Raw genomic sequence first — 25,889 nt, 5'->3', positions numbered from 1 at the left:
GCAAAGGAAAGAAGAATCTTTGAACTGTTATAAAAAGTGAATTTAATAAATCCTTTAGCATATAAACAATCAAAAAGTATGAGGCAATTATTTTAAAGTGCAATATCCCTTAGATGTTCCTTAGCATTAGCTGTACTTGTACCTTTATATTTCATATAAAGTACCTTTAACACTGTAAATATCAAACTCAAGGAATGAAAGGCTGTTTGTGCACTGCTGTCCCTGAATAAACACTAAGCCTGAGCTACAACAGATACTGGGTATTACAGTTATGAGGTTTATTAGCTGGTGAATGTTTTGGTATTGCTCTGCTGCATTTTCTTATATCTCATCTGAATCATCCCAGTCACTGACAGTCACTAAGCTGCTCTTGAGAGTGCTGCTGGTTCCTGCGTCTGTGAGGCCTGCAAAACACAAAGAAAGAAATCAGAATCACCGTCCGAAGACTAGCAACAGGTGTTGAGCTGAAGAGTCTCTGCTTATAAGAGAGGGGTCACGACTCACGAAACACTGCTTCAAATTCATTTTAACACCACAAAAATATACCACGGTTGCGCTCACACTTTGGTTCGATTCAAACCGACTCTGGTGCGATTGCTCTGTTAGTGCGGTTCATTTGAATGAGTGTGAACGCTGCCATCCGAAACCTTGGTGTGTACACAAAACAGGCGGACAGAGAGCCTTGAAAAGATGGGTCTCGGTCCTCTTCCAAACAAACTAGTGAGGTTTGACTGAAATATGAACGCAACACAAATCTAAACTAACCAAAAACAGGATGTGATGTCACAAGATGCGACCCTAAAGAGGACAGAAGGTTCAAGCATACCTGTTTTTTCTCGTCATAAGAGCTACGTTGGCCTTTACAGTTCAGTACAGCCGTCTCCTTGCAGCAGATCTTTGTTTGTGTGTGTGATGGAGAAATTCCTGGAACTTTTTTAACTCCTTTACATGTTTTATTCTGGCCAGCTTTACTGACTGCAGAAATTAATGTGAGGTTTATTCGTTATTCTATTTCTTTTTTTGTAAGTACTGTACACATAACAGAAAATATTATGGATATTTTAAAAAGGTCCATTGAAGTTGGTAAGTAAATAAATTGAACAGTGACTAACATAATTCTTCAAAAGTAAAAATACTACTTTAATATTATAGCTAATTTAGCTTTTGTTTATGGTAAAATAAACAATAGGTAACATGTTTCAATGTGGATACATAACAGAAAATATGATACATATTTTAAAATGGTCCATTGAAGTTGGTGAGTAAATAAATTGACTAACTGACTAACAGTGACTAAATGTCCTCACAAAGATGGCCGAAATATCCTAAATCCTTGTGGGGACATTTTTTGGTCCCCATTAAGAAAACAGCTTATAGATCATACTGTGATGTTTTTTTGAAAATGTAAAAATGCAGAAAGTTTTTTTTTAGTTTAAAAAAAAATTTCAGTGTAGCTTTTCTATGATGTAAATCATTTATAACCATGATTTCTTATTAGCAATAGGGGTTGAACCGACTAGTCGATTAGTCGACCTTAATGAAATACCGCGACGCTTTAAGCTTGACGTCGACTAGTCGCGTTGATCATGTGACACTATGATTGCGCTAATTTTGATACTAACATGTTGCAGACGACAACAGATGAAGAGCCCAGAGGGTCATTGCAGCAAGAAAGCAGCATTGGTACATCAAGTGTGTGTAAATACTTTACTAACCTAACACTAGATATTGTTGAAAACGAAAGTAAAAGCATGACGCACGATCACTGTTTTACCGGAAATGAGAGTTCAGTATCTTTATTAAAATCATTAAAACATTTTATTATTTATTTATTTATTTAAACATATTAATGATGTAGCTAATTCACCCGCAATTAATTGGAATATTATTTTGTATTACTTGGATCTGCGCATCACTAAGGCACAGATGTGAATTTATAGCTGTTTTTCCTTTTCTTTTCATCCTAAATGATGATGTAACTGCGGGCTGTTTACACCAGGGCACTTCATGTGTTTCTGTGATCTGATAGATAGCTATCCGATCGTGAAAAGACCAAGTGTAAATGCCCTCCGAAACGCACTCGAGACGGATTTAAATCCGATCGCTCAAACCGCTTCAGGAGGAGGTCTGGGCCGCTTAACAGACGAAACTGGACAAGTGTAAATGCATCTGGTTGTTGAAACCACATATTTAAATTGGACTTCTCCCAACAATGCTAAAAATAAACGTGATGAAGCTATGGCAACACGCATCGCCGCATATGAGCAGCTCGAGCATCTATTCATCAAGCCAACGTGCAAACTATCGCAAATCAAAGTGAAAGTAAGTCGCAGACGCTTAACACACAATCATCTTCATTAAAAGTAAAGAAACAAAATGATCTTACCAGTGCTGTCTCTCTTAATGCGGTCTTTGATTTTGAAATTAGCTGATGATCAATAAAATGCAGCTCATTATTGTTGCTTTCGGTGACGTGAACTCCGTTAAATCTGCATAGCGCGTTGTTTGAAGATCGGATTTATATCTGTTTTGCGAAAACATATTTATGTGACCAGGTGTAGGCTAAATGGAATCGTTTTGATAAATCAGATCAGTAAAAAAACATGAAGTGACCCGGTGTAAACGGCCCCATTATGAGCTGTCTGTCAGAATCTGTATCATTTTCTGTTAATTAATTGCAAATTGTGGCATGTTGCAAAGCAGTCCCATCTCTTGTGTTTTTATGAATGACGTCATCGACTAGTCGACGTCGACTCGACTTTGATGTCATAACAGTCGACTTCAAAAAATCTGAAGTCGTTCAACCCCTAATTAGCAATCTCTTGAAAATATGTTTAGTTAAAAAGGAATTGTATGTACCTGGCTTGTGCCCTTTGCCCGTCGATGAGCCCCACACACTAGTGCTGGTGTCCAGACTCTTGTCCAGGCTCTTCCTGATGACAGGCACGGGACATTGGCTGGGTTTGGGTACAGCGGGCACATCCTCTATAGAGGAGATATCCCAGTCATCATCGTCATCATCTTCATCTGTGTACTGAAAGCAACAGAGCAGAAAAACATTTAAAATAAATATCATTCTTAACATTATAAATGTCTTTCCTGTTACTTTTGATCATTTTAATGCGTCCTTGCTGAATAAAAGTATTAATTTCTTACTGAACCAAAACTTTTGAATTGAACATCTACAATATTTAACTACAGTTATGTGATGATCTACATTATTTGATTGAAGTGCAAAAATGCTTAATATAGCCTATCACTATAATATCAAAATATTTCAATAAACAACCTGTTCTCCATTGTTGTAGATTTCAGTGCCATGTTTATGCAACATAATATAAACATCTGCATCTGTTTAAAGGGGCAGATCTCACCTTTAGGACTTTCTTTGCATCTTGCTTTATATTTGTGACAGCTGTTGGCTTTTCCAGGAATGTATTAACGCCCCCTGCTGGTTTCTGTGGGCCTCGTGTCGCCAGCTGTTTTTCAAGGCTTTTGCCAATAGCTTTGACATTACCTACAGAAAACACACACAATACAAATATACTACAAATTTGTACAATTTTTGTGTGCAATACAACAACTGACATTAGAAGCGAGTCTTACTGTGAGAAATCTTCTCCACATTTCCATTCTGGTCGGTGTGTTTGTGCAGCTGTGAGAGGTTGATCTCCTTGATCTCGCTGCCGTCGGTCCACTCGCTGTCGCTCTCGCTCAGAGCGGTCACATCTGTCCTGTTCGCACTGATCACGGGAGCAGCGGAGCGCACAGCAGGAGTGTGAGGGCTTGAGCGCTGCTGTGTTTTAGCAGTCTGGGCTTTGACTGTGGTGCTGTTGACCAGGACAGATTTCTTCTGTGTTTGAGGGGCTTCGTCCTCAGACGTCTCCTCTTCCTCGGACGAATCTTCATCAGAGCTGAATGGAGGGGTTCTGCAAGGGAGACATAATATTTACATGTTCAGACAACACAGGAAAAAGCCACTGCATCTAAGTATCAAAATACTGATAAAGAGCGATAACATAATAAAATCAGAGATCATTTAAGCCAAAGTGATATCATGAACAGCAAACTAAATAAATGAAAGTCAACAGGAAATGGCATTTGCAAAGCATTTCACTTCTGTAATGTGATGCATGTCTGATTGAAACTTGACGTTATCGTCAACTACTAATAAAACTAAAAATATTATACATTTCTGTTAAATAAATAAGCATGAACTAAAATAAAATAAGGTATAAAAAAAACTTACATTTATGCCAAGGCAACATTTTCATGAAATTCTAAAACTAAAATTCAAATTTGTAAAAATTAAATAGACATATAAAAAAAAAACAATATAAATTTTTTTTTACAAAAACAACAAAATTACTAAAAATAAAATTATATCAAAAATATTCATTAAAAATATGAATAAATACTATATTAGTATATTAATAATACTATAATGACACTGTTGATTGTAAACATTGGGATTGGTTAAACATTTTTTTTTGTCCTCCCGGCTTTGGATATGTTGGCAGAAAACACTTGACAGAGCATTAAAAACAAACAATACAAACCTTACAATAGTGTGCATTACAAGACAAGGATTTTTATTATTTATTTTACTTGACTTATTTTTTGTGTGATTTTATTTTAAATTTGAAGTAATTTATCTGAAGATAAACCCCTAACACTGTCATGACGGCCGTACCTGTGATGCTGCAGTGGGGTGGAGGTCTTGGGCAGGGTGCTGGTTCTGCTGCGTGGGACTGGTTGTGGAGTGTGATGCTGTTTGGGAGCAGGACCTGACACCACACGAGTTACTGTTGATGGAAAACTGCTGGATCTGGGTCTGGACTGCATCCCTGCAAAAGAACAAGAACAAAGCTGCATCCTAACTGAAACAAGTGATCCAAGCGAGAAACAAAACATCAACTAAAAGACAAAGCTTTAATACCCACGTATTAAACCGTGTATTTGTTCTTCCTTGTCGTTCATTCATCATCTTCGAAATAATTTTTCACAAAGCATTATTTTGCTTTGCTTCAGCTATGATCAAGAGACATCCACTCTTGCATTTTGGGGGCGGAGCAATGAAGGGAGGGATGTGTTTGTTTGGGTTTGGGTCGATTTCAAATATCCAGTGTTTCTCAGATATCGCTTACTGGACCTTTCGGCAGCGTGTTCACCAACGCGTTTTAAGCCAGCTGAAAACACCAGGCACTGGAAACGCTTTGCTTTGCTTGCTATGATATGGAATAACCGCGGAAGTGTTACTAGCATCGCATTTCACAGATGGTTTGTTTTTGTATTGTTTCTATATGAAAATTATAAAAGTACAATGTAAAGTATTTGCTCTGGCTCTTGTTTTAAATTATTTTGTTCCGTTACTACGCTTGTTGTTGTGTGTTGCCATTGTACAAGCAGCAGGATGTGACGGGTGGTCAGTGGTATTTGTCCCGCCCCTCCTCCACTGTGATTAGACGGCTGGGTAAAAAGTGACAGTGATGAGCGCTGCGTTTTAACCCAAAGTTGAAAATACACAGAGCGTTCAGCGTGAAACAGACGCTCTGCGCCTCGTCACGCCGCTGCCGTTTTAAATACGTGCCGCTCACATTGAAAACAACTGGAAAAATACGCTAGCCTCTGGAAAAAGCGCTTTGGTGGACACACGGCTTTAATGCCTTGTTCTCAGCCTTGAAACTGCAAAGCCAAATCCTGACCTTGTTCATGTTGTTTGGGCTTGGCTGGCTGCTCCGTGTTTCTCTCCTTCACTCTTTGCTCTAGTTTATGGTTGATCTCTTTCTGCGCCCTCCGATACGCTGGGTCCTCTTCCTGTCTCTTCTGACGATCAGTGATAATCTGGACCATGGTGCTCTTATACACCCCTTTAGAGAGACCACTGACTCCCTGAAGACACCAGAGACATTGAGGTTATACAGTGTTATGGCTTCTCAACTGTCATAAGTAAAAAAAAAAATCATGCAGTTTGACACTCACTACCTTGATGCCTAAGTTCTGCAGTCTATCATCAAGGTTCTGCTGAGCTGCCAGACGCATGTCTCTCCTCAAACCCGGGTTCTTCAACAGCTCCTGCACTTCCTGCTGCCACGACCGGCTCTCCTCGTGACTTTCAGAGATGCTAGAGGAATCTGAAAATATAAGATCAATGATTATGGTAACATGTTGGATGGCACATCTTCTGGAATAAATTCTACAATTCCACTTATTGTAAAAAACACTTTAAACTTGGAATAGCAATGCTCTTTAATGCAGTTGCATAGAGACTAAATTAAAATTATGAATATATACACATTACCGTTCAAAAGTTTGTGGTCGTAAGAATTTAAGTCTCTTATGCTCACCAAGGCTGCATTTATTTGATCAAAAACACAGTAAAAATAAGAATATTTTGAATTATTATTACAATTTAAAATATATTATTTCTATTTTAATATTTTAAAATGTAATTTATTCCTGTGATGGTAAAGCTGAATTTTCAGCATCATTACTCCAGTCTTCAGTGTCACATGATCCTTCAGAAATCATTCTGATATGCTGATTTGCTGCTCATGATATATTTCTGATTATTATCAATGTTAAAAACAATAGTTCAGCTTTTCAGTATTCTTTGTTGAATAGAAAGTTTTTAAAGAAATCATTTATTTGAAATCTTTTGAAATGTCTTTCCTGTCACTTCAATTTAATGCATTCTTGCTGAATAAAAGTATTAATTTCTTTCAAAACAATCATACTAACCACAAACTTTTTAACAGTATTGTATATAAATGTACAATTATTTAAAAAAAAGGTCACTTGACCACTTCAGATGTTAATATTAGCTGCAAATATGGATTTTCTTTATTTATAAAGCTATTTTTTTTAAAAATATTGTTTAAAATTATTTATTCTGACCCTGCATAAATAGGAAAAAATTAAAAATTAAAATATTAAAATGAAAATGTAAAATGCACAACCAAAGAAAAAATAAATAATTGGAAATGCCACTGGACTTGTATAATGTCTCAAAATATGTTCATTTCCTGTAACTCCACATTGACATTCCCTTTCTCTTGCTCTGAGCTCTCCAATGATTACATGCATGCTGTAACATCTGTGTTTACTGAGGAGACAGATCTTTAGTTTGCTGGCGACACAAGCTCAGACTGAACACGCAGACCTAAGCAACAGATCATGCAGACAGGATGCGAGCATGCCACTCAATCACTACCGCTTTACCTTTCTCCTCCTCAGACAGCTCCACTATAGGATCCAGTTTATGGACTGAGCTGGTCTGCTCTAATAGGACAGCGCAAAGAGGTCAGAGAAGAGTGCAGGGGTTACGGAAGGACTGAGGCATATTCAAATCTAAACCCCTGGCCTAAAACATTTATGATATTACCCATACTGACCCCATTAAATCACATTTTGTGGCTGTATGTTAATACATGTACATTAGCTTTGAAGCAATCCATATGCTGGTGTCCACCAAAAAGTCCCAATTTGCATACTGTCCATCCCAACTAGTATCCAAAATTAGAATGAGTGTGTCTCAAATTGTAGTATGTTGAAATGAGTATTTAAAAGATACCCGGATGGTCTACTTTTTCCGTTTAGAATCCGAAGTGCAGATCCGTGCACACTCTGACGGCTAATGTTGCCCACAATCCATTGCACGTTGGATCATAACTACAAACACGAATAAAGTGTTAAAAAACTACAAACATGGCGGATGTGCAAGACAAACAGTTAAGTAGAGAGGATTAGATGAAGGGGTTTGAGTGATTTATAATCAGTATCTAAACTGACGTAATATATTTATTCAATGTCATCCACATAATAATTAATCTGCAAAAGCATTGTGAACTTTTATAAAGATTCGTTTGGTAATTAAAGGAGAGTTCTCAGCATGAAAGACCCATGACTGGCAGATCAACATGCTCTCTCCGAAACGGTAGGAAATTAAATTAAATTGAATGTGGCTGTGACAGATGATTGACAGGGCAGACTAAACAGTGACGGGATGTACGTAACTAAGCGTCAGAGAGGTCAGTTAAAGACGCAATTATGATGAAGTAGTATGTCCCAAACAGCGCTTGACATTAACTTTTTTGCTCACTAGCCAATGTGGCTAGTGGTTTTCCAAAATGACTAGCCACGCAGCATTTTTACTAGCCACAGTTTTGTTGTTGTACGTTTTATATGATTAAAATTGACAATGGGGCTGAAAACGTGCTAAAATGAACTAATATTATCATTAGCTCTGATAAGGTTGTTAAGCTCCTTTTTTGATAACATGTTGTCTAAGATACACACATAAAATAGCTTCTTATTGTATATAATAAAAGTGCTGCATTGTTTGTTTGTTTTTTGTTTTACAGCAGTAAATACTGCAATACAGAGTAGAACAATTATCTGCATTAGAAACAACGAGCAAAGAATAAATAATAATTTTAAAGAAAAAATCCACAATTAAGGCACCAGGATTACAACTTTATATAGGCTATATAGGACTATATAGGACTTTGGATTGTTTGTTTTGCATCAGCTTTTCCTCAGAGCTCTGACTTAATAATTATCATCATGAAGCTCTGAGTAACTGGAGATATGTCCACCTGAAACAAGTATAGGCCTACAGGTCTTTATTTTCCAGATTATTCCCACAAGCGCATCTCCTGCTTTCTTTCATGGCATGATTAATTTTATTAAAACATAGAATTAACTCTGGAAAGATAGTTGTGATATGACGTGACATAAGGGCAGCGCTGCTAGTAGTTAGGCCTACACCGTGGCCCTTAATCATGAAGATGATTTTTGCTTTAATACCGGCCATGCACACTCACGAACTGACTGAACGCTGTGTTGATGTGTGTGTGTATGCGACCAGTCGCGTGTGATGATCGTTCGTTTGGCGCGCGCACCCTCGCGCAGCGGCACTGCAGGAGAGCGTGAGACACGCCGGTGGTCTGGATTCTCCTGCTATTAAAAAAAGATCGCTATATCATCACATTAAGTTGATAATTAAGGGCAGACTAAAACAGCCCAGTTCGTCGCACAGTCCGCGAGTTTAATCTCCGCGTGTCTTCTTGTTTGCAGTGTTGTCGTTCAAGAGGATTCACGAATGGACCAATGAGCAAACACTAAACTATGTGCAGGTGGTACTCATGGGAGTGGTAGTGGCATAGTGTCAAATTGCAATTCGTTTGTTATGTCAGATGTCCTTTGACAAGACTACAAATCTTCAACACGCCAAAGTGGCTAGTGAGAGTGACTGTGTTACCCGCCACGGGTGAAATGCACCCGCATTTGGCGGGTTGGCGGGTGTTAATGTCAAGCCCTGGTCCCAAAACATCTTCCCAAAAACAGTACATACTTTTAGGGCATAGTATAAGTAGGTGAACTGGGACGCAGCAACAGATATACACTACTGTTAAAAATTTTGGGGTCAGTACGATTAAAAAAAAAAGAAGAAGAAGAAGAAATTAATACTTTTATGCACAAAGGTAGCATTAAATGAATCAAATGTGATAGTAAACACATGTATAATGAGTAAGAGTAAAGAATAGCTCTTTCAGCATTATCCTGAACATAAACATTTGTCTCATGTGTCATTGAGTAAAAGCACACGTAAACATCACATCCTTTTGATTTTCCCGGCAAAAACGCTCTGTGTCTAATCATTCTACACGCTTTAATAGAGAACCTAGAAAGTCGGGTCTAGTTTTTTAAAGATTTTTTAGGTTTTATCAAGTTGTTTACACATTGGCAATAAAAAAAAAGTAATTAATACATGAAAATTCTTACATATAGCCCATTTTATGTTTAAAATACAGCATGATGCGATGTCACTGTGATCTGGGCTACCCAGCAAGACTAAATTGAGAAAATAATAATAATAATAAAGCTGCATGTACATCCTCTGCTCCAAAAGCCTGACATTACAATGTGCAACACCACTGAAAGTTGCAGTTGAGATTATGCTTATCTGGACATTGTCTAGCAATATGTCATGCAGGAACTTACCAGTGGCCACTACTTTAGCTTTAGTCTCTGGAACCGGGGCAGCAGCTACTGAAACAAAAATTTATTTCGATTAAAATTAGGAAGTTAATTTAGCACTGATATATTAAAAAGTTATTTTACGTTTGTCTAAAAAACATAATATTTACATACCTTCACGCTGTACGGTTATTGTTGGCGGCTTTGACGAGATCTGTTTCATCTGTAAAAAAGAAACGCATGTTATTTGCTATTACGGAAAAAAAACAGCAACACGTTATCTGAGCCCTGTCACTTTAAATTGAAATGTTTCACTGAAAAGACAACATGCATAATGACAAGCTGACAACATAATCAGCATGATGATATTTTGTCAAGTGTCCGGATATGTTCCCACATGTACACTCCTTAAGCTCGAACCTAAAGATTACTCTGTGGGCCGCTGCGCTAATACAGGATATCCTGAACAATCAAGCCTCTTCCTGTGCTGAGTTACAGTACTGACCTGCTTGTTTTGGGAGGCAATAATCTGCTGCTGTTCCTGCAGCCTGTGGCTCAGTTCCTGCACCTGTCTCCGCGATTCCTCCCTGCCTTCTGACACAGCAGAGCGCAGATTGAACAGGTCCTCCTGAAGCTGATGAACCAGAGAGAGACATTACGCATATACGGGCATTTGAGCTATTCCCATATTTAAAAAGCTACCTGTGATACCTACCAGACTTTTTTCACTGTCATGGTCCTCCTTTATTTTTTGCATTTTCCCTGTCCACTTCACCTCCTGAGTAAAGAAAAATATACATTTTATAACTACAGCTCTATCTGTTTTAAATCATCTGAATGTTGCATCTCCTTACTTGTTTGTGGAGTTTTTGTTGAAGTTTAACAACTTCCTGCCAGTGTTCATTGCTGGCTGATGTACTGGGCTGTGTCAGTACCGGCTGCAGGCTTTCCTGCATATTTTTCTGCTGTAATCTTATCAATTCCTAAGGGGAGGAAAGTAAACATATTAAATGTCATTTCAGCACAATCACATCACATAATATCAATACTTTTTTTTACCTTATTTGATCAATTTATTTGATCCTTTATAACACTGTAAATTAAAATCCAGCAAAGTTTTATTACATTATATTATATTATAATTAGTGCTGTCAATCGATTGAAAAACAATTCATTAACTAATTAATCGCATATTTTTCTGTAACTAATCGAGATTAATCGCACCCAACATTAAAGTTTTTAAAATGTTTTTATATTGTAATAATTTCACATTTAATCTCTAAATTAATGTAGAAACAACATAAAGACAGTAGCCTATATTTTAAATATTTGTTTAATGGCATCTTTTTTAATGAAAGAAGGCCAATACTGCTACGTCTCTATGAAATATATTTTTCTCAATTCTAGCCGTTACAGCCATTCAGCATTACAATTTTACAATGTTCAGCTATACATTTTAACATTTATTAGGCTTTCAAAAAATATAAAAACTTTTAATTTAAGTGAACTTAAGTGAACTTAAATCTTCACATAAACCCATTATAATAAATGTCCCATTTACCTATGCCCTTCAATATATCAGGGCTCAATTTTTTTCTATTGACCCCGCCAGACCACTTCAAATTTTTACTTGCCCTGAAGAAATGTACAAAAAAGTTATTGTTTTCGTTGTTTTTGACCCATGTAACACTTGTAAACAGCGCTTTAAGATTTTCCGCTAGGTCTAACAGGTAGGATATATGCAGAAATTGAATAAAGTAAATTATAAATTAAATATAGATTCCTTATTAAAAGCTACAAAAGTTATTCAGTCAAGAGCAGTGAGTGACACGCGTCCCATTTTCTCAGAACTCTACGTTCATTTAAGACTTCATTTAACTCGTTTAAGACTGTGCTTGTGAGGATACTCAACAAAATGGGCATAATTTTGTGCGTTTTTGTCCGTTCAACCGCTGACTGAAGCGGCTTTCTGTGCGCACGAATCATGTGTGTGTGTCACACAGACGGGCGATACACAGAAGCGCGCAAGTACAGCACTGCGTTCTCTTTTGTGTCTCATCAAGCTTGGATGGTTTCAAAGCATTTGCATGAATAAGAGTGTGGTCATACAATGCAAAGAGTGCTAGCCACAGGATGCTGAACCGCGTTAAACTGAAAACATTAACACATAAATTTTGACAGCATTAATTATATTATATATATGATGACCAATAAAAGGTTTGTCTGAAATAAAAACATACGGTTTCTAGGTTTCTGTTCTTTTGATGCATTGAATCCATGTCCCGTTGACAAGCTTGCTTGATTTCATCTATTTTGCTGTTCATCCGCATTTTCTCCTCCTCCCTCCATATTTCCAGTTGTTGCTTAAACTCCTCCTGCCTTTGAATAAGCTCTTTCTCCTGGAAAAAATAGAGAATGAAATTCTTATTTCAAATAATAACATATACTATTAAAAACATGGTGTCTTTTTTTTGTCTTCTCTAACCTGTTTAGCAGTGTAGTCTTTCTGCTGTGTTTCCATTTGGGACGTGACCAGGGTCAACTGCTCTTGTAGTTTATTGATCTCATCTTGTAACTTCACAGTCTGAATTTTTTTTTGATTATCTGTTATCAGTTCTGGAAAACATCAGATGCTTGAATCACCCTTGTGAAAAAGAAGTGAATTGCATTAAATGTGTACTTGCAATGTACCGGTACTTCAAATTAGAGGTCTGCAATGCCGTGGATGTGCGGCACAGGACAAGTTTTGAATTGCTGAGAGCGGGCGCAAGAGGGAAGATACTGATATGTGTGCGGGAAGCAGGAGAAAGAAATTACTCGTGGGCTCCCGCAAAAATCAGCGTAGACCTCTTCCTAAAGGCTTTTGCTTGAGGAAATGGGGCAAAACGTGAAAAAGTTTCGGGTGGGAGCGGGATAAAATAATACATATTTTTTGGCTGATTGCATTTAATATAAATTTAAACTGTAATACATCACTAAATTGCAATTAACATGCAGTATAGTGTCTGAAAACATTAGCTTAATTTTTATTATTTTACAGTATATTAATTCTGTAATAAGTACTCTTTTTAAAAGTATGCTAAACAACACTGATGATCACTCACTGATGTCAAACTCCGTAGGATGTCTGCGCTGCGTGTGACTTTGCAGGAAAGAGGCATTCATGAAGGCTTTCTCACAATGTTGGCACTGAAAAACAAAACCAATCAGGGGCTTTATTAATTTACATGACATCAAATCTGTGAAGAGAGACCAATGCTGATTACGTTTTCTTAAAGGGATACTCCACTTTTTTTTGGAAATAGGCTCATTTTACAACTCCCCCAGACTTAAACTGTTGAGTTTTACCGTTTTTGAATCCATTCAGCCGATCTCCGGTTCTGGCGGTACCACTTTTAGCATAGCTTAGCATACATCATTGAAGTGGACAAGACCATTAGCATTTCAAAAAAAAAAAAAATGACCAAAGAGTTTCAATATTTTTCCTATTTAAAACTTGACTCTTCTCTAGTTACATCGTGCACTAAGACCGACGGAAAATGTAAAGTTGCGATTTTCTAGGCTGATATGGCTAGGAACTATACTCTCATTCCTGCGTAATAATCAAGAAACTTCACTGCCGTACCATGAGAGCAGCAGGCGTAATGATATGACGCAGCGCCTGAAAATAGTTCCGTTGTGTTGCTGGAAGGTAGCCTACTCTTTGGTCATTTTTTTTTAGAAATGCTAATGGTCTTGTCCACTTCAATGATGTATGCTAAGCTATGCTAAAAGTGGTACCGCCAGAACCGGAGATCGTCTGAATGGATTCAAAAACGGTAAAACTCAACAGTTTAACTCTGGGGGAGTTGTAAAATTAGCCTATTTCCAAAAAAAGTGGAGTATCCCTTTAAATGGCTTGCTTCTCCTTTTGTGTTGCATTGAGAAAAGAAAGTCAAAATTTGAGGGTGAGTAAATGATGATTTCTGGATGATCTAATTACTTTAATGAAAATTAACCTAAGCAGGTGGAAAAAAGCGAATGTGCCTGTGAGGATCATTGCTGAAGGTCGGAGTGAACACGAGCCCTGCTCAGGTGACGAGCAGGTGTCGGTGCAGCTCAACACAGCTGTCACTCACACTCCACTCAGGAATGATACCAAGAGACAATGTGGGCATGTTGCCATGGAAACACCGGGTGGTGCAGGGTTGATGTTGCATCTTATCGCCGCTCTACCTCTCGCTCCAATTCACGGACATGAGGAAAATCCACAACACTGCACATCACACACCACATTTAGCATCCAAAACACCCGTCTGGTACTCTCATTCAAATTTAACCACACTGCCGCTGATACCCATCAAAAACACATGCTCTGGATGTGCAGTTTTTTTCTGCAACAAGAATGTCCCCGTAAAACATCCACCGTGTGACATAATTGCATTGCTGCACTGACATAACTTCCCAAATCAACTGTGAAATGCAATTATGTTTTAAGGATCCAGGCAAACAGGGATTCATTGGTGTCGATCTGCAGCCTCAGCAGGTTTTGTATTACAGCACCAGAGGAAGAACCTCACGAAAACAGTCCTATTTCACCCAAGTCAAAGGAAAAATATATTTCGCAAAAAGAAGATTAAGGCTATTTAAAGTGTTTTCCAGATTTTTTGGCATTATTTTATGACCCACCCTCCTCCAGTTGCATACTGTTGTGCGAAATAAAATGCAGGCTAATTGTCATAATTGTAAGTAGCCTATATATTATGGTAGTATTCATCGAAATGGTTTGTATTTATTCTGATTTTGATTCATTTAAAAACATTTAAAAAAATCTGGAGAGTAGTGCTGCAATATTCTGGATACATTGAGAATCATATTTTTTTTTTTTTTTAAATAGAGATCCCGATTCTCCCATGACTACGAATAGACAACTAAACAAAATAGCATGTCATTTGCTAAAGGTTCTGACTAAACATTAATAATATGTAAAAAAAATATTGAATTACTTTGAATGATTTTTTTTTTAATCGGCTTGAATGAATGATTTAATGCTCAGCGTTTTTGAACAAATCTCCTGAATGAGTGATTCAATGACACATTCATAAAGACTTCACTTGTTTCATTACTGGATGAATCAGCATTTTTGAACAAATCTACTGAATGAATGATTCAATGACACACATTTCTAAAACAGTCACTTTGTCGCCAACTACTGGTGTAACAATGTAATTGATACAATCTTTATTTGATGTGTGTCGAGTTACTTTCAAAAGGTGTTTTACTCTATTTTGATCGCTACAGTAGACATCAGTGTTTATATCCGAACTATAAACTTTTTTCCTCGTATGTCTGTGGTAATTTGAATGTAACAACAGAAATAATGATGCGAATACATAAATAATGTTTGTGAAGCTGTTTCATACCTATATATGTCATGCTCTCTCTGGGACAGCGGCAGCGAAAATACATATTTAAATGTGATCGTAAGGTTGAATAGACTTCAATAGAAATCACGTGAGTGTTTGAATCGAGATCGCAATATTTTAATGATTCGTTGTGCAGCTCTACTGGAGAGGATGATTATTATTACAGTAATGAGAAAAACTTGTTTTTACATTAGAGTAGTGAACATTTGGGGAAAAACGTGCTTAACTTTAATGATAATTGTCAATGACAATCCTTATATATATGTAAAAAAAATAATGTTTTGGTTTGTTAAGTTACATTTTTCCCATTTTTCCATTAATTTTATAACATTTCCCCCATTAATATCACAATCAATGCAAACCAACATTAACTAAAAATAGGTCTCGTTTCATTTTTATGCAACATACAACTTCGAAATTATCTGATTTTGAGGGAAAATATGACAGATTCAGCTACATTTTGGTAACCACTTCACTGCTCTCTGATGAAATCCCTTCATGATCCTGAAATAAACAGTAAATCATGGGCAGCACTTTCATTTCGATTCTGCTGTCAGGCGCCTGTGCTTCTCCTAGCAACCACATGAAACACCAGGTGTTGCCTTGGCAACAGCTGGCCACAATCAGGAAAAGCATGATTACAAATGAGCAAACATCTGATAAAGCCATGAGACAAAGACTGTAACGTACATCAGAGAATTTTCTAAAACTAATGCAGCATGCAGTTTTATTTCAATGAAGAGACGAGTGGGAGGGAATGATGGGGGATGGGCGCTTTGATTTGTTTCCTCCACTTAAAGCTCTTTTATAAGTAGAGTACAAGTCATCGTCACCGGCTGACACCATCTGCCCTATTCGCCAAATCCTGAATGCTGTGTCCAAAAAACACAGCGTCTGGTGATTAGCTAATCCTGTCCCGGCCTGCTTGTCCTGATTATGGACTTTAAAGTGTTGACAACACTTAATTCAGGATAAAAACTTATTTACATACATCTACTGTATACAAAAAGCACAACACTAGTGATGCTGGTAAAGTACTATTAATGACCCCATTAAATCAACATTTTAGTCCATGTCTGTTCTCTTTAATGCCATCTATAAGCTAATATACTCCTAAAGTTAACCAAATTTACTTTAAATTAAAATGTTCGATGTGGCAAAAAAACCCAGTTGACTCATTGTAATACACTTTTGCCCCCAATAAAATCAAATTCTATGAAAAAATGGATGAGCCCATCAATATGTCCCACCCCGACTTCCTATTCCAATAGGACCTACACACAACCATTCAAAAAAATTGAGGTCAGTAGGATTTTTTTTTTAATGGCTGCTTTTTTGAAGTTAGTCAAGGCATTTATAATGTTAAAAATGATTTCTAATTCAACATTTTTAACATTAATAATAAAATGTTTTACTTGAGCAGCAGCAAATCAGCATATTAGAATGATTTCTGAAGGATCATGTGACACTGAAGACTGGAGTAATGATGCTGAAAATTCAGCTTTTTAAAATACATTTTTAAAATATATTAAAATAAAACACTGTTTTTATAATAATAATAATAATAATTCACAATATTACCGTTTGACTTCTTTCAAAAATATAAAATGGAATAAAATAAAAACGTATGACACAGGAAAGAAAACTGCACTTTTCAAACTAATTAATGAGATCTATGACAAACTAGAGATGGGTAACAACTAATTGAGGGTGACTAGCTTTCCTAAAAGCGCTCATATCCACATTTTTAGTTTTGCTATTTTTAGCGGCAATGCTCTAATTAGCATGCTGATTGTTTGATTGATTGTTGCTTAGACAGCTTGCTGCTGCTATAATATTTATTATTAATATTTGAAATTTGCCATTATTTCTGCCGTTATTTGCTGGGGTTTTTTAGTTCAAGTTTTAGTAATTTTGACAAAAAGTGCTTTAATTTTAGTGCTGTCAAAACGATTAATCGCATCTAACATAAAAGTCTGTAATTATATATATATATATATATATACACACATTTATATTTACAAACTTTTATGCTAGATTCGACTAATCGATTTGACAGCACTATTTAAATTATTTTAATTTCCGTCTTAGTCATTTTTGTACTTTTAGTGTCACATTTAGTTTTTCAAGTCCCATTTCAATTCCCATTTACGTTTTTTTAAGTAATAATTATATTTTATTTAAGCTTCATTTCCATTAATGAATGATTTTTAATCATTTTAGTTTACAATAACAACACTGATGGTAGTATAGCATGCAAATTGAGATTCAGCTCCTTCACGCCATCAAACAGTGAGAAAAGCACACGTTGAATTCCCTGGGGTCGGTGAACAGTGAGACTGGGGTGGAAGCAGAGTCTGGCCTTGGGGGGAGGCGACAGCGACAATGAAAATGCTAATACACACACATTCACACACTCCACCATGGGGCTGTACAGACCTTGTGGTAATTGGCACCGATCCCCGCGCTGAACATGGCTTGCTGAGAGGCAATGATCTTCTTCCTCTGCTTCAGTTCCTCCTTTAACGTCTTGGCATCCTGGCTTTTTTTCTGCAGCTGGACGAGGAGCTGCTCTCTTTCCCGAGCCTCCGTCAGGAGTCTCTCCTCGGCCGCCTGCAGACTGACGCTCAGGCAATCCTGGGAGTGCAGCAGGTACTCCACGGTGAGCTGGGCCAACCGGAAGAGCTTGATCAGGGCCGGGTCTACGGGGCTCTGACAGCGGTGGCAGCGCTCCCCCTCCACGCTGCAGAACGTCACCGCCGTGATGTGCTCCTGTAATGCGTGGAAATCCATTTCGCAGGCCACTCGGTCCACATCCACTGCATTGATCCGACGCCAATCCACATTCTCACGCCGGGCTCTGAACTTGAAGGGCTGGGGAATGCTGGTGCTGGTGGCGGCTGCGGATGAAGTAAGCGGTCCGGACATGGTGGATGCGGCCGGTCTGCTCTGGCTGCCGGATGAGGGCTGACTCTGTGGAGAGCTCAGTAGAGATGGGATCCCTGCTGAGGAATGAGTTCCCGGGGGATCTGACGGGAACGGGTAGTAAACGTTGTCATAAAATGGCTGAAGGGGAAACAAAGAGCAAGGTGAAATTTATAATTCCAGGTACATAACATTTAATACATAAACAAGCCTGTTTCTCAAGCTCACACATAAAAAACATTCCTGGTCGATTCCACCAATGAAAGCTAACCGTTACCAGCTAACAGCAACAACACAGGTCCACATGACTATATGAGCGTTCATTAAACGCGAATGAAATGATGAAATCGTTGATATATATATTAAATTCCACCTTATTTTGCGGCTTCGTGGTGTCTGTTGTCTCCTTACCATCTTGCGGTTTTTGTGAAGTCTTGATGAATGATCAGAGCGGCGCGCGGCACAGCAGTGTCAAGGCGTCCTGTGCGTTTCTATGGAAACAAGAGCGCGCGTCCCACTTTACACAGCACACTGCACGAGAACAGAGAGGAGGAAAGAGCACGTGCATGTTGAAGGTATTTTGGGGGTTTCCTGTTTATTTGTCACTCAACACAGTGCGTTATTATTATGTATTAGTTCATAAATTCGAACATTTGAGCTTTGGACAGTTTTCTTCTGCGAAATAATATACTACAGAAAATGAACAGATTACAGTTTTTTTATATATATATATATATATTCATTAGCCCAAAACAATCACATATCAGGTTTTTTTTTTTTTTTTGGCTGTGTAATTACGTTTGACGTTTTAAAATTGCAAAATATGTATATTTATCTTACGTTTGCATTAAATTTATATTAACCTTAAAGAAAATTAAACCTGTTTATGCATAGTGAATTATTGTATTATTTAATGGCATTGTTTATTTACATAAACGTATAATACAAGTCACTAAAACAAATACCACGTGCCATGCCAATACTTAAATATTTTATCACTATTTTTCGCATTAAAACAATCATTGCGTTAATGGGAATTAATTTGGGGTTGTCATGAAAATGTCACGATGCAAAAAAAGGTCGGTTGTGGAAAATGTAAAATATATATATTTGTACTATTTTAGTTTGTTATTAAATAGAAATGTGACGTACACATGCTCTTGGTTTACCCATAAACATCGAGCAATTTTCTGTTAACGTTACACAGGCTGAACGAGAGTCTCTCTCAGCATTTCACCAGCCTTCTTCTCAGATTACTGCCCCTTAAAAACATATCAAGTTGGGACAGGCTCAGTTAAGAACAAAAGCGGGGAGCGTACACAAGAACGACACAGAGAGAATGGTCAAACCAAAGAAAAAGTTTTAGGTTTTAACCCAACAAAACGAAAAGATAAATATAACATGAAGTTCGTCTTCAGCCATTTTCACAGCAAACCAAAGTATTTCGGCGACTCGCTCACTCACTCACCCATCGGCCGCGGAGTAACGGGAAGGACAGATGCAATGGCTCTTACCTCTCGACTAAGAAGTTTTTGAAAAGAATCCATGCAGAAGTGCGTTCAATCCTGTCCATCCGAAAATCCGCTTCACCTCAGCGCTGTGAATCAATCAAAGGCCACACAGTTGTGGGAAACTTTAACACGGGCAGAAGCAAGCCCGACAAAACGATCCCCCAAAACGGTGAGGATTCAGAGCGGCGTGACGTCACAGCACATTCCTGGCGCGAGCCTCATCTCATCTCTGGGGCTCGAGGAGGGGGAAGGGCGGGCGAGCATTTAAGGAGTCCCACAGGGAACATCCACAGGCCCGAGAACAAAATTGACAATTGGGCTTTTCCAGACATTCAGAAATATGCTCAGGCATAATTCATCAACACCCTATCATTTAGCAAGAATATATATATATATACATCATAACAAAAAAGAAAAAAAAGAGAAAAATTAGCAGGATTCCTAACCGGATTGAAATAAAACAGAATTTAGCTCATGACAGGATGGAACCTAACATGAATAATAATTCAATAATGAGCTAAAGTTTCCTTTTGACACTTTGACAATATCATAGGCCTACTTGTTTTCTGTAGTTTTATCAAACACAATGGAATAAGACAAAGCAACTAATCGGCTACCGCATCATAAAATATTTGAGTTTAATATTTTATCCATTATATTAAGATGTATACATGAAAATATACAGCATAACAGGAATGAACCGTATGTGCTTATAATAATTTTCCTCTTTCCCTTAGGCTATGTATTTTGACTACATCATGTTGCTTAATTAATAAAACATAATAATAATAATATAAAATATCAATCATGCTTATATACCTAGTCAAAACAGTTTAACCCTAAATCTATGTTCACATCATAGAGACCATTTTTATGAAACGTCGACAATTCAACGATTATCATCATCATCATCATCATAAAGTTGTGTTTCTTAGTGAGTGACGCCATCCAGTGGTATTTATTTTACAGTGCTTGTTTGAAGAACATTTCCTTTAGTAGGCTGGTTAGAAATGATCAATTCTATTATTTGTCATTTGATTAAGCTTCTTTAGATGTTCCTTTACAATCTCCTGGTGCTCCCTATTAGTCTGGTGAAGCCTATTAATAAGGGAAGTGTAGTATTAACAGTGGGATATTGTATATATGCAGAGATATTGTGATTTACACTGGGGTGCGATGGAATAGAATACTGAATACTAGCCTAATACAAACAGTGCTGTTATTTTAACTGGGGAGCAAATAGTATCTACATGTTCAATATAGCTCCAAAAGCTTTTATTCATAGACCTGAATCATGAGACCATTGCTTGATATTAAATGCTTGGAAACATGCATTTTCAAAAAGACCATTTTTAGATAGGCTACCATTAGGCAATGTTAATTTTCTTAGCTGAAACATTTTCATTTTCACTGATACATTTTCATTCATATTCACAATCACTGTACCAATAATGATTGACTCGTTTTTTGTTAATAGATAATAATAGAAAATGTCTCACAAAAAGAAAAAAATAAATAGCCTCAAAGGACAAGATTTTTTTAATGTGTAATATTTATTTATTAAATTCACTTTTTCAAGATTCCTTTGTTTTTGCCATACCTTCCACAAATGGTGGATTTGAAAGAAACGACACTGTAAAAAATAAGTTATGACAACACGTTTTTACATTGCTTTAACTCATCAAAATACAGTATGTGTTATTTTTTAAATAACTTTTTTTTATAAGTTATACAAGATTAAACTCATTTTTTAAAGTCAGTTTTAAAATTTAAGCTGAAATGACTTTCATTTCTTTCACCCATTTTTTTTAGTATAGAATTAGAAACACTCAATTTCCAGAAGTTTATCCTTTTTTCTTTGATAACACTTTACAGAAACATTCTGTACATTAGCATTTTAGTTTCTGTAATAACATGAAATAACAATGAATAATTCTGTCATTTAAAATGTTAATTTCATATGTTAATGTATTTGGAAAGAACATGAATTAACAATGGGCAAAAGAATGTTAAGAAATTAACATGAATGTTGTAAAATTTGACACAACCTGATTTTATTACTGCTGTGTTATCGTTTCTTTAAACACTGGGTTACACAGCTGAGTCTATAGGAGGCCTTATGGGTCTGACGGTTCTTGAAAACTGGCTTCCTTGTGTTCCTCTCCTCCCTCTACTCTCTCTTCTTCCTCTTCTCTCACTGTATGATTGGTGTGAAGGAGGGATGAAGACTGTTGTGGGTCTGGACGAGACGGGCAGCATGTACGTACGTCTGGTACGTGCCGTCATTTTGGTTGGGGGTCTTATGAGTTGTTTATTGAATCTGAGGAAGAAAAAAAGGTACCAATTTAACCACATATTCATTGCACCCCCCTATTCAACTTGTTTCCACGTACAGTAGATGTATACTGTGTGACGGGTCAGACCTTTTGGGGAATGACTCTTTCCCAGAGAAATAGCACATGACTGCACTTCCACATATAACCAGACACGAACCTCCCCAACCAATGAAGAGAGCGGCACCGAGCTCAAACCTGAGAAATAAATATTTTAATATATTTTACATATTTCTACATATACATATTTCTATATTTTTCATATTTATCACATATTTTAAAGGACCATCAGACCGATTTCAGAATCAATCGATGAAGTATTTCAAAGTTATTTTAAATGAAATGCAGAATGAAATGAAATTAGTTCAATTAAATTTCCATTTCAAGTTTACTGTTCAAAGCAATATCTTTTGCAATTGAGCTTGTCAGTTTTATCAGAGGTTGGCTTGAGGCCCGTCCCCAAATGAGATGGTTTATTTTTAGTCTATAAAAACATGACTGATGTCTTTGTTGCATCATGTCTTGCTCTCTTTCAGCAAGCCGAAATGAATCTGCAGCAGTCAGGTGGTAAAGGTCAGTGCTCTTTAAGTTTCTTCTGTTCATTATTCTTGTAAAGTATGTGCTTTGAGGCACGAGGTAGTTTAACCCCTTCTCTCATGGCGCTTTTGTTTGCTCCCTGATCCAAGTACACCTGGCGAGCCAATCAGAGTAAGTGTCAGAGTAAGCAGCCCCGCCCCATTCTGCAGGCTGCAGCCAGATCCTTCTCCCCCGCTGTGTGTGTTCATGTGTTTGGGAGGAGCCGTGGCTTTAGGGCCGCTCTGAAGGCCCATCCACACTACTGCGTTTTAGTTTAGAAACGGATAATTAAAACGAATACGATCTCCGTCCACACCAGCGTTTTAGCTGCGTATTACTAGAATTGATCTCCGTCCACATTAAAACGCCTGAAAACGCGGATCACGTGACCATTCACCAACACTGGGCATGCGCGTGCCGGTGTAAACACAACTTCATTGATAAAATTATCCCACCATGCTCTGGGTTAACCCCAAACCGACGGTCCATGTACGATCAACGCCGCCGCTGCACACGGGAATTGTCACAGATCGCTCGATTAATAGCTTGACTCCGGCGCATGTAGGCAGTTATAGCGTTGTAAAATGCAGAAATTACTTGTACAACAGCTGCTAGCAAAGATATATGCCATGACTGATGACACCCAATCATAGAGCCGAGCGTGAGCCTCTACTACGTCATCGTTTCTAAAGTCCTCCGTTTTGACCTGTCTACACTAAAACGCCCTCCGGAGATTCAAAATGAAAAACGGATCGGCAGCGTTTCTAAACTTCTCCGTTTTGGGTCTCCGTTTTTGCCGTTTTAGTGTGGACGGGAGGTGCAAACGTAGCAAAAGGTCTCCGTTTTTAAACGAAAACGCAGTAGTGTGGACGGGGCCTGAAGTTAGGGTGGGATCTCATGCCTTCAAAGCTAGCTCGCTATTGCTAGCCACTCCCAAAATTGCCTACCCTACCTTTAATCGAAATGTCAACAGTCACCGTTGCTTCACAACACCACTTAGATGCATGTATGTATGTATGCATGTAGCGGCTTCATTTCAATAAATGGTATTTTTGGACTCAAAAGACCAAAGATATTTGATTCCTCTTTATATGACCCCTATAAGACCTTTGGTATATCATGACTAATATTTTACATCAACCACTATAGTGGTAAAGTAATATGACAAACACAACTGTCATAATTACGTACTTTGTTTCTAAGAAATATGGATCCACAAATTCTGAACGCACTTTATCTCCCCACCAGGAGTAGACTATCATACCACTGAACCCTGCAAAACAGACACCAGTTAATGATACTTAATTTATGCTTTATGGAAAAAGGATTATGAAGAAATATTCATACCGCATGCCATGTACGTCAATGCTGCTGCGAATGTAACTCTGGCGTTGGCGAGTTCAGAGCCTCCGATTTTGGTACATTTCATCCCAATGAGGGCAAGCACAGCTCCCCAGAACCCAAAGATCACAGAGACCACAGACAGAGCCCTGCACACATGCAGGAAAACTAACAACCACACAAAGAGAGGATTTTAATTATCCCTTTTATATCAAATCATGAAATAATGTCTCTGTTTCAACAGATGTTTTCCTCACCAGGCAGGTCCATCATGGAAGGGAAGTATTTACAGTCAGATACTCCTGTGGCGTCTGAGACACAGTCCATCCAGAGGTTGGAATAGTAATCCCCGGCGCTGAGAACGACAGAAGCACTTTCTGAGACGACCCAGAACTCAATGGCCAGAGTGGAACAGATCAACATCCAGCCACACAGACAGGACACAAAGCAGCCGATCTCCACATACATCACCACTGTTCGCTGCCTCATGCTGCCGGCTTCATGAGAGAGAGAGATGTGTGCACTGCTGAGAGGTCAATGTATGGCAGTGTGTCTCCTCCTGCCTCTGGAAAACCTCCTTTTGCATTTTACATCTGGTGAAAATACCTGGTTTTACCTCATCATCAGTTTTTCATCCCCAGAGGGCATTCCCAGGCTATCACAGATTCTTAGTATATCTAGGAAAATGGTTTCGAAGAGCTTCCAGTGCACTATAACGATCTAGATCAATTTAAAGTGAGCTTTATACAAACCAAGCCAATATTAAATGATGCCAAAGCTTATTTCTTAGTTGAAATTAATAAGAAATTAAATGAATGATGGTTGAAAATGAAATGAAAAAAAGTATGAGTTCTTTACATATTAAATAAAAAATGTTGTGCTAAAACTGACCATATGAAAATATATATAGGCTAGGTATAATGGATGTTACACAAACACTGGGTTCAGAAGCGATGCCAGTTTAATATCATATGTATATTCATGTTTTTTATTACCTTTCATTTTTATATTTTCGGTTTCATTTTAGTTTTGTGGTATTTTGTACTTTGTGTAAAAATGATTTATTTTATTTTTTAAAGATTTTTATTAAGCTTTGAATTTTATTTAAAGTTTTTGTACTTTTAGTATTGACTTAAATCGCATTTTAGCCTTATTTTTATTATTTAAGCCATGTATTTTAATAGTTTAATAGTTTTGTTAACAATATCAACACTAACTGATGCCTTTCCATCTCTGTTTACTGCTTTATAAAACAAAAAGTGTCTGTTAAATATTTCTCTAAATATTTTTGTCTGTTAATATACTTCTTGAGCCTCTTGACTTGACCCAGTTTCTGTTGACGCATTCTGTTCCTGATCGTACCTGTGTGTGTTTTCATGATCTTGTGTGTACAGGTTGTCTTGTTTTTGAAATATAATCTCTGACAGGACATCAGCTATTGAATATGAAGTGTCCTGGGAATACTGGGAGTTAAGATGTTTATCTAACAGATGCAATGTTCGCAGTGTTTATGTATAAACAATATTTGGCTATTTCAGTGCTACCAGCATAAAGGAGAAAAACAATATAAATAAATAAAGAGTCAAATGAAAAATAAAAGATGAGTCAACTTAACACTAGTCTAAATTTTGTTCGGATAAGAATCGCCTGAGGAGTGTAAACACTTAGGCTCGGTTGCGTTTTCAGCAGAGCTGTTTTTTTAATGAAGGGGTCGAGGTTTGGCTGGTTAGCATGGCCTAGTTAGTTAGTAGCCAACTGGTAGATGTTGTAACTACAGCATCTGGCTGAAAAAAAAAAAGCATCTTACAACAAGCCAT

The 25,889-nt window shown here is 37.5% G+C and overlaps 2 protein-coding genes across 5 annotated transcripts; both read right to left on the bottom strand.

Annotated features, from left to right (window-relative positions):
• Nucleotides 1-25: 25 nt before the first annotated feature.
• On the bottom strand, nucleotides 26-18,876 carry dzip1 (DAZ interacting zinc finger protein 1). Of its 4 annotated transcripts, none has more exons than XM_056266962.1 (18): nucleotides 18,723-18,876; nucleotides 17,826-18,452; nucleotides 13,086-13,170; nucleotides 12,467-12,597; nucleotides 12,222-12,380; nucleotides 10,836-10,964; nucleotides 10,697-10,759; nucleotides 10,487-10,615; nucleotides 10,156-10,204; nucleotides 10,006-10,053; nucleotides 7,222-7,281; nucleotides 5,983-6,134; nucleotides 5,706-5,892; nucleotides 4,694-4,847; nucleotides 3,607-3,929; nucleotides 3,375-3,517; nucleotides 2,860-3,034; nucleotides 26-404 (listed from the first exon to the last, which is right to left on the bottom strand). In XM_056266962.1, exons 1-18 carry the CDS (start codon nucleotides 18,723-18,725, stop codon nucleotides 322-324), a joined length of 2,700 nt encoding a protein of 899 aa, XP_056122937.1. In that variant the 5' UTR covers nucleotides 18,726-18,876; the 3' UTR covers nucleotides 26-321. The 4 variants fall into 4 exon arrangements, with proteins under 4 accessions (XP_056122937.1, XP_056122938.1, XP_056122939.1 ...); XM_056266963.1 differs by having other exon boundaries at nucleotides 5,986-6,134; XM_056266964.1 differs by lacking the exon at nucleotides 7,222-7,281.
• Nucleotides 18,877-21,799: 2,923 nt separating this feature from the next.
• cldn10d (claudin 10d) lies at nucleotides 21,800-24,579 on the bottom strand. The gene is made up of 5 exons (XM_056266971.1): nucleotides 24,330-24,579; nucleotides 24,079-24,240; nucleotides 23,923-24,004; nucleotides 22,246-22,353; nucleotides 21,800-22,142 (listed from the first exon to the last, which is right to left on the bottom strand). Exons 1-5 carry the CDS (start codon nucleotides 24,559-24,561, stop codon nucleotides 21,914-21,916), a joined length of 813 nt encoding a protein of 270 aa, XP_056122946.1. The 5' UTR covers nucleotides 24,562-24,579; the 3' UTR covers nucleotides 21,800-21,913.
• Between the last annotated feature and the right edge of the window lie 1,310 nt (nucleotides 24,580-25,889).

This window comes from Rhinichthys klamathensis, unplaced genomic scaffold (genome assembly GCF_029890125.1).
Source record: "Rhinichthys klamathensis goyatoka isolate OS25496 unplaced genomic scaffold, OSU_Roscu_1.1 h1tg000254l_1, whole genome shotgun sequence".
In the NCBI taxonomy this organism is placed as follows: domain Eukaryota; kingdom Metazoa; phylum Chordata; class Actinopteri; order Cypriniformes; family Leuciscidae; genus Rhinichthys; species Rhinichthys klamathensis.
The sequence above is the reverse complement of the archived record's forward strand: the minus strand, read 5'-3'. Positions and strand labels throughout refer to the sequence as shown.

Excerpts from the sequence above, each read along its gene's own strand:
- dzip1 (XM_056266962.1), bottom strand. Across the intron at positions 12,598-13,085 it reads TCCTACGGAGTTTGACATCA|AACTGATAACAGATAATCAA; the intron begins GTGAGTGATCAT and ends GATGTTTTCCAG. Across the intron at positions 6,135-7,221 it reads GCTGTCTGAGGAGGAGAAAG|ATTCCTCTAGCATCTCTGAA; the intron begins GTAAAGCGGTAG and ends TTATATTTTCAG.
- cldn10d (XM_056266971.1), bottom strand. The coding sequence starts at position 24,561 with ATGAGGCAGCGAACAGTGGTGATGTATGTGGAGATCGGCTGCTTTGTG. Across the intron at positions 24,241-24,329 it reads TTCCATGATGGACCTGCCTG|TTTTCCTGCATGTGTGCAGG; the intron begins GTGAGGAAAACA and ends TGTGGTTGTTAG. Across the intron at positions 22,143-22,245 it reads AAAGAGTCATTCCCCAAAAG|ATTCAATAAACAACTCATAA; the intron begins GTCTGACCCGTC and ends TTTCTTCCTCAG.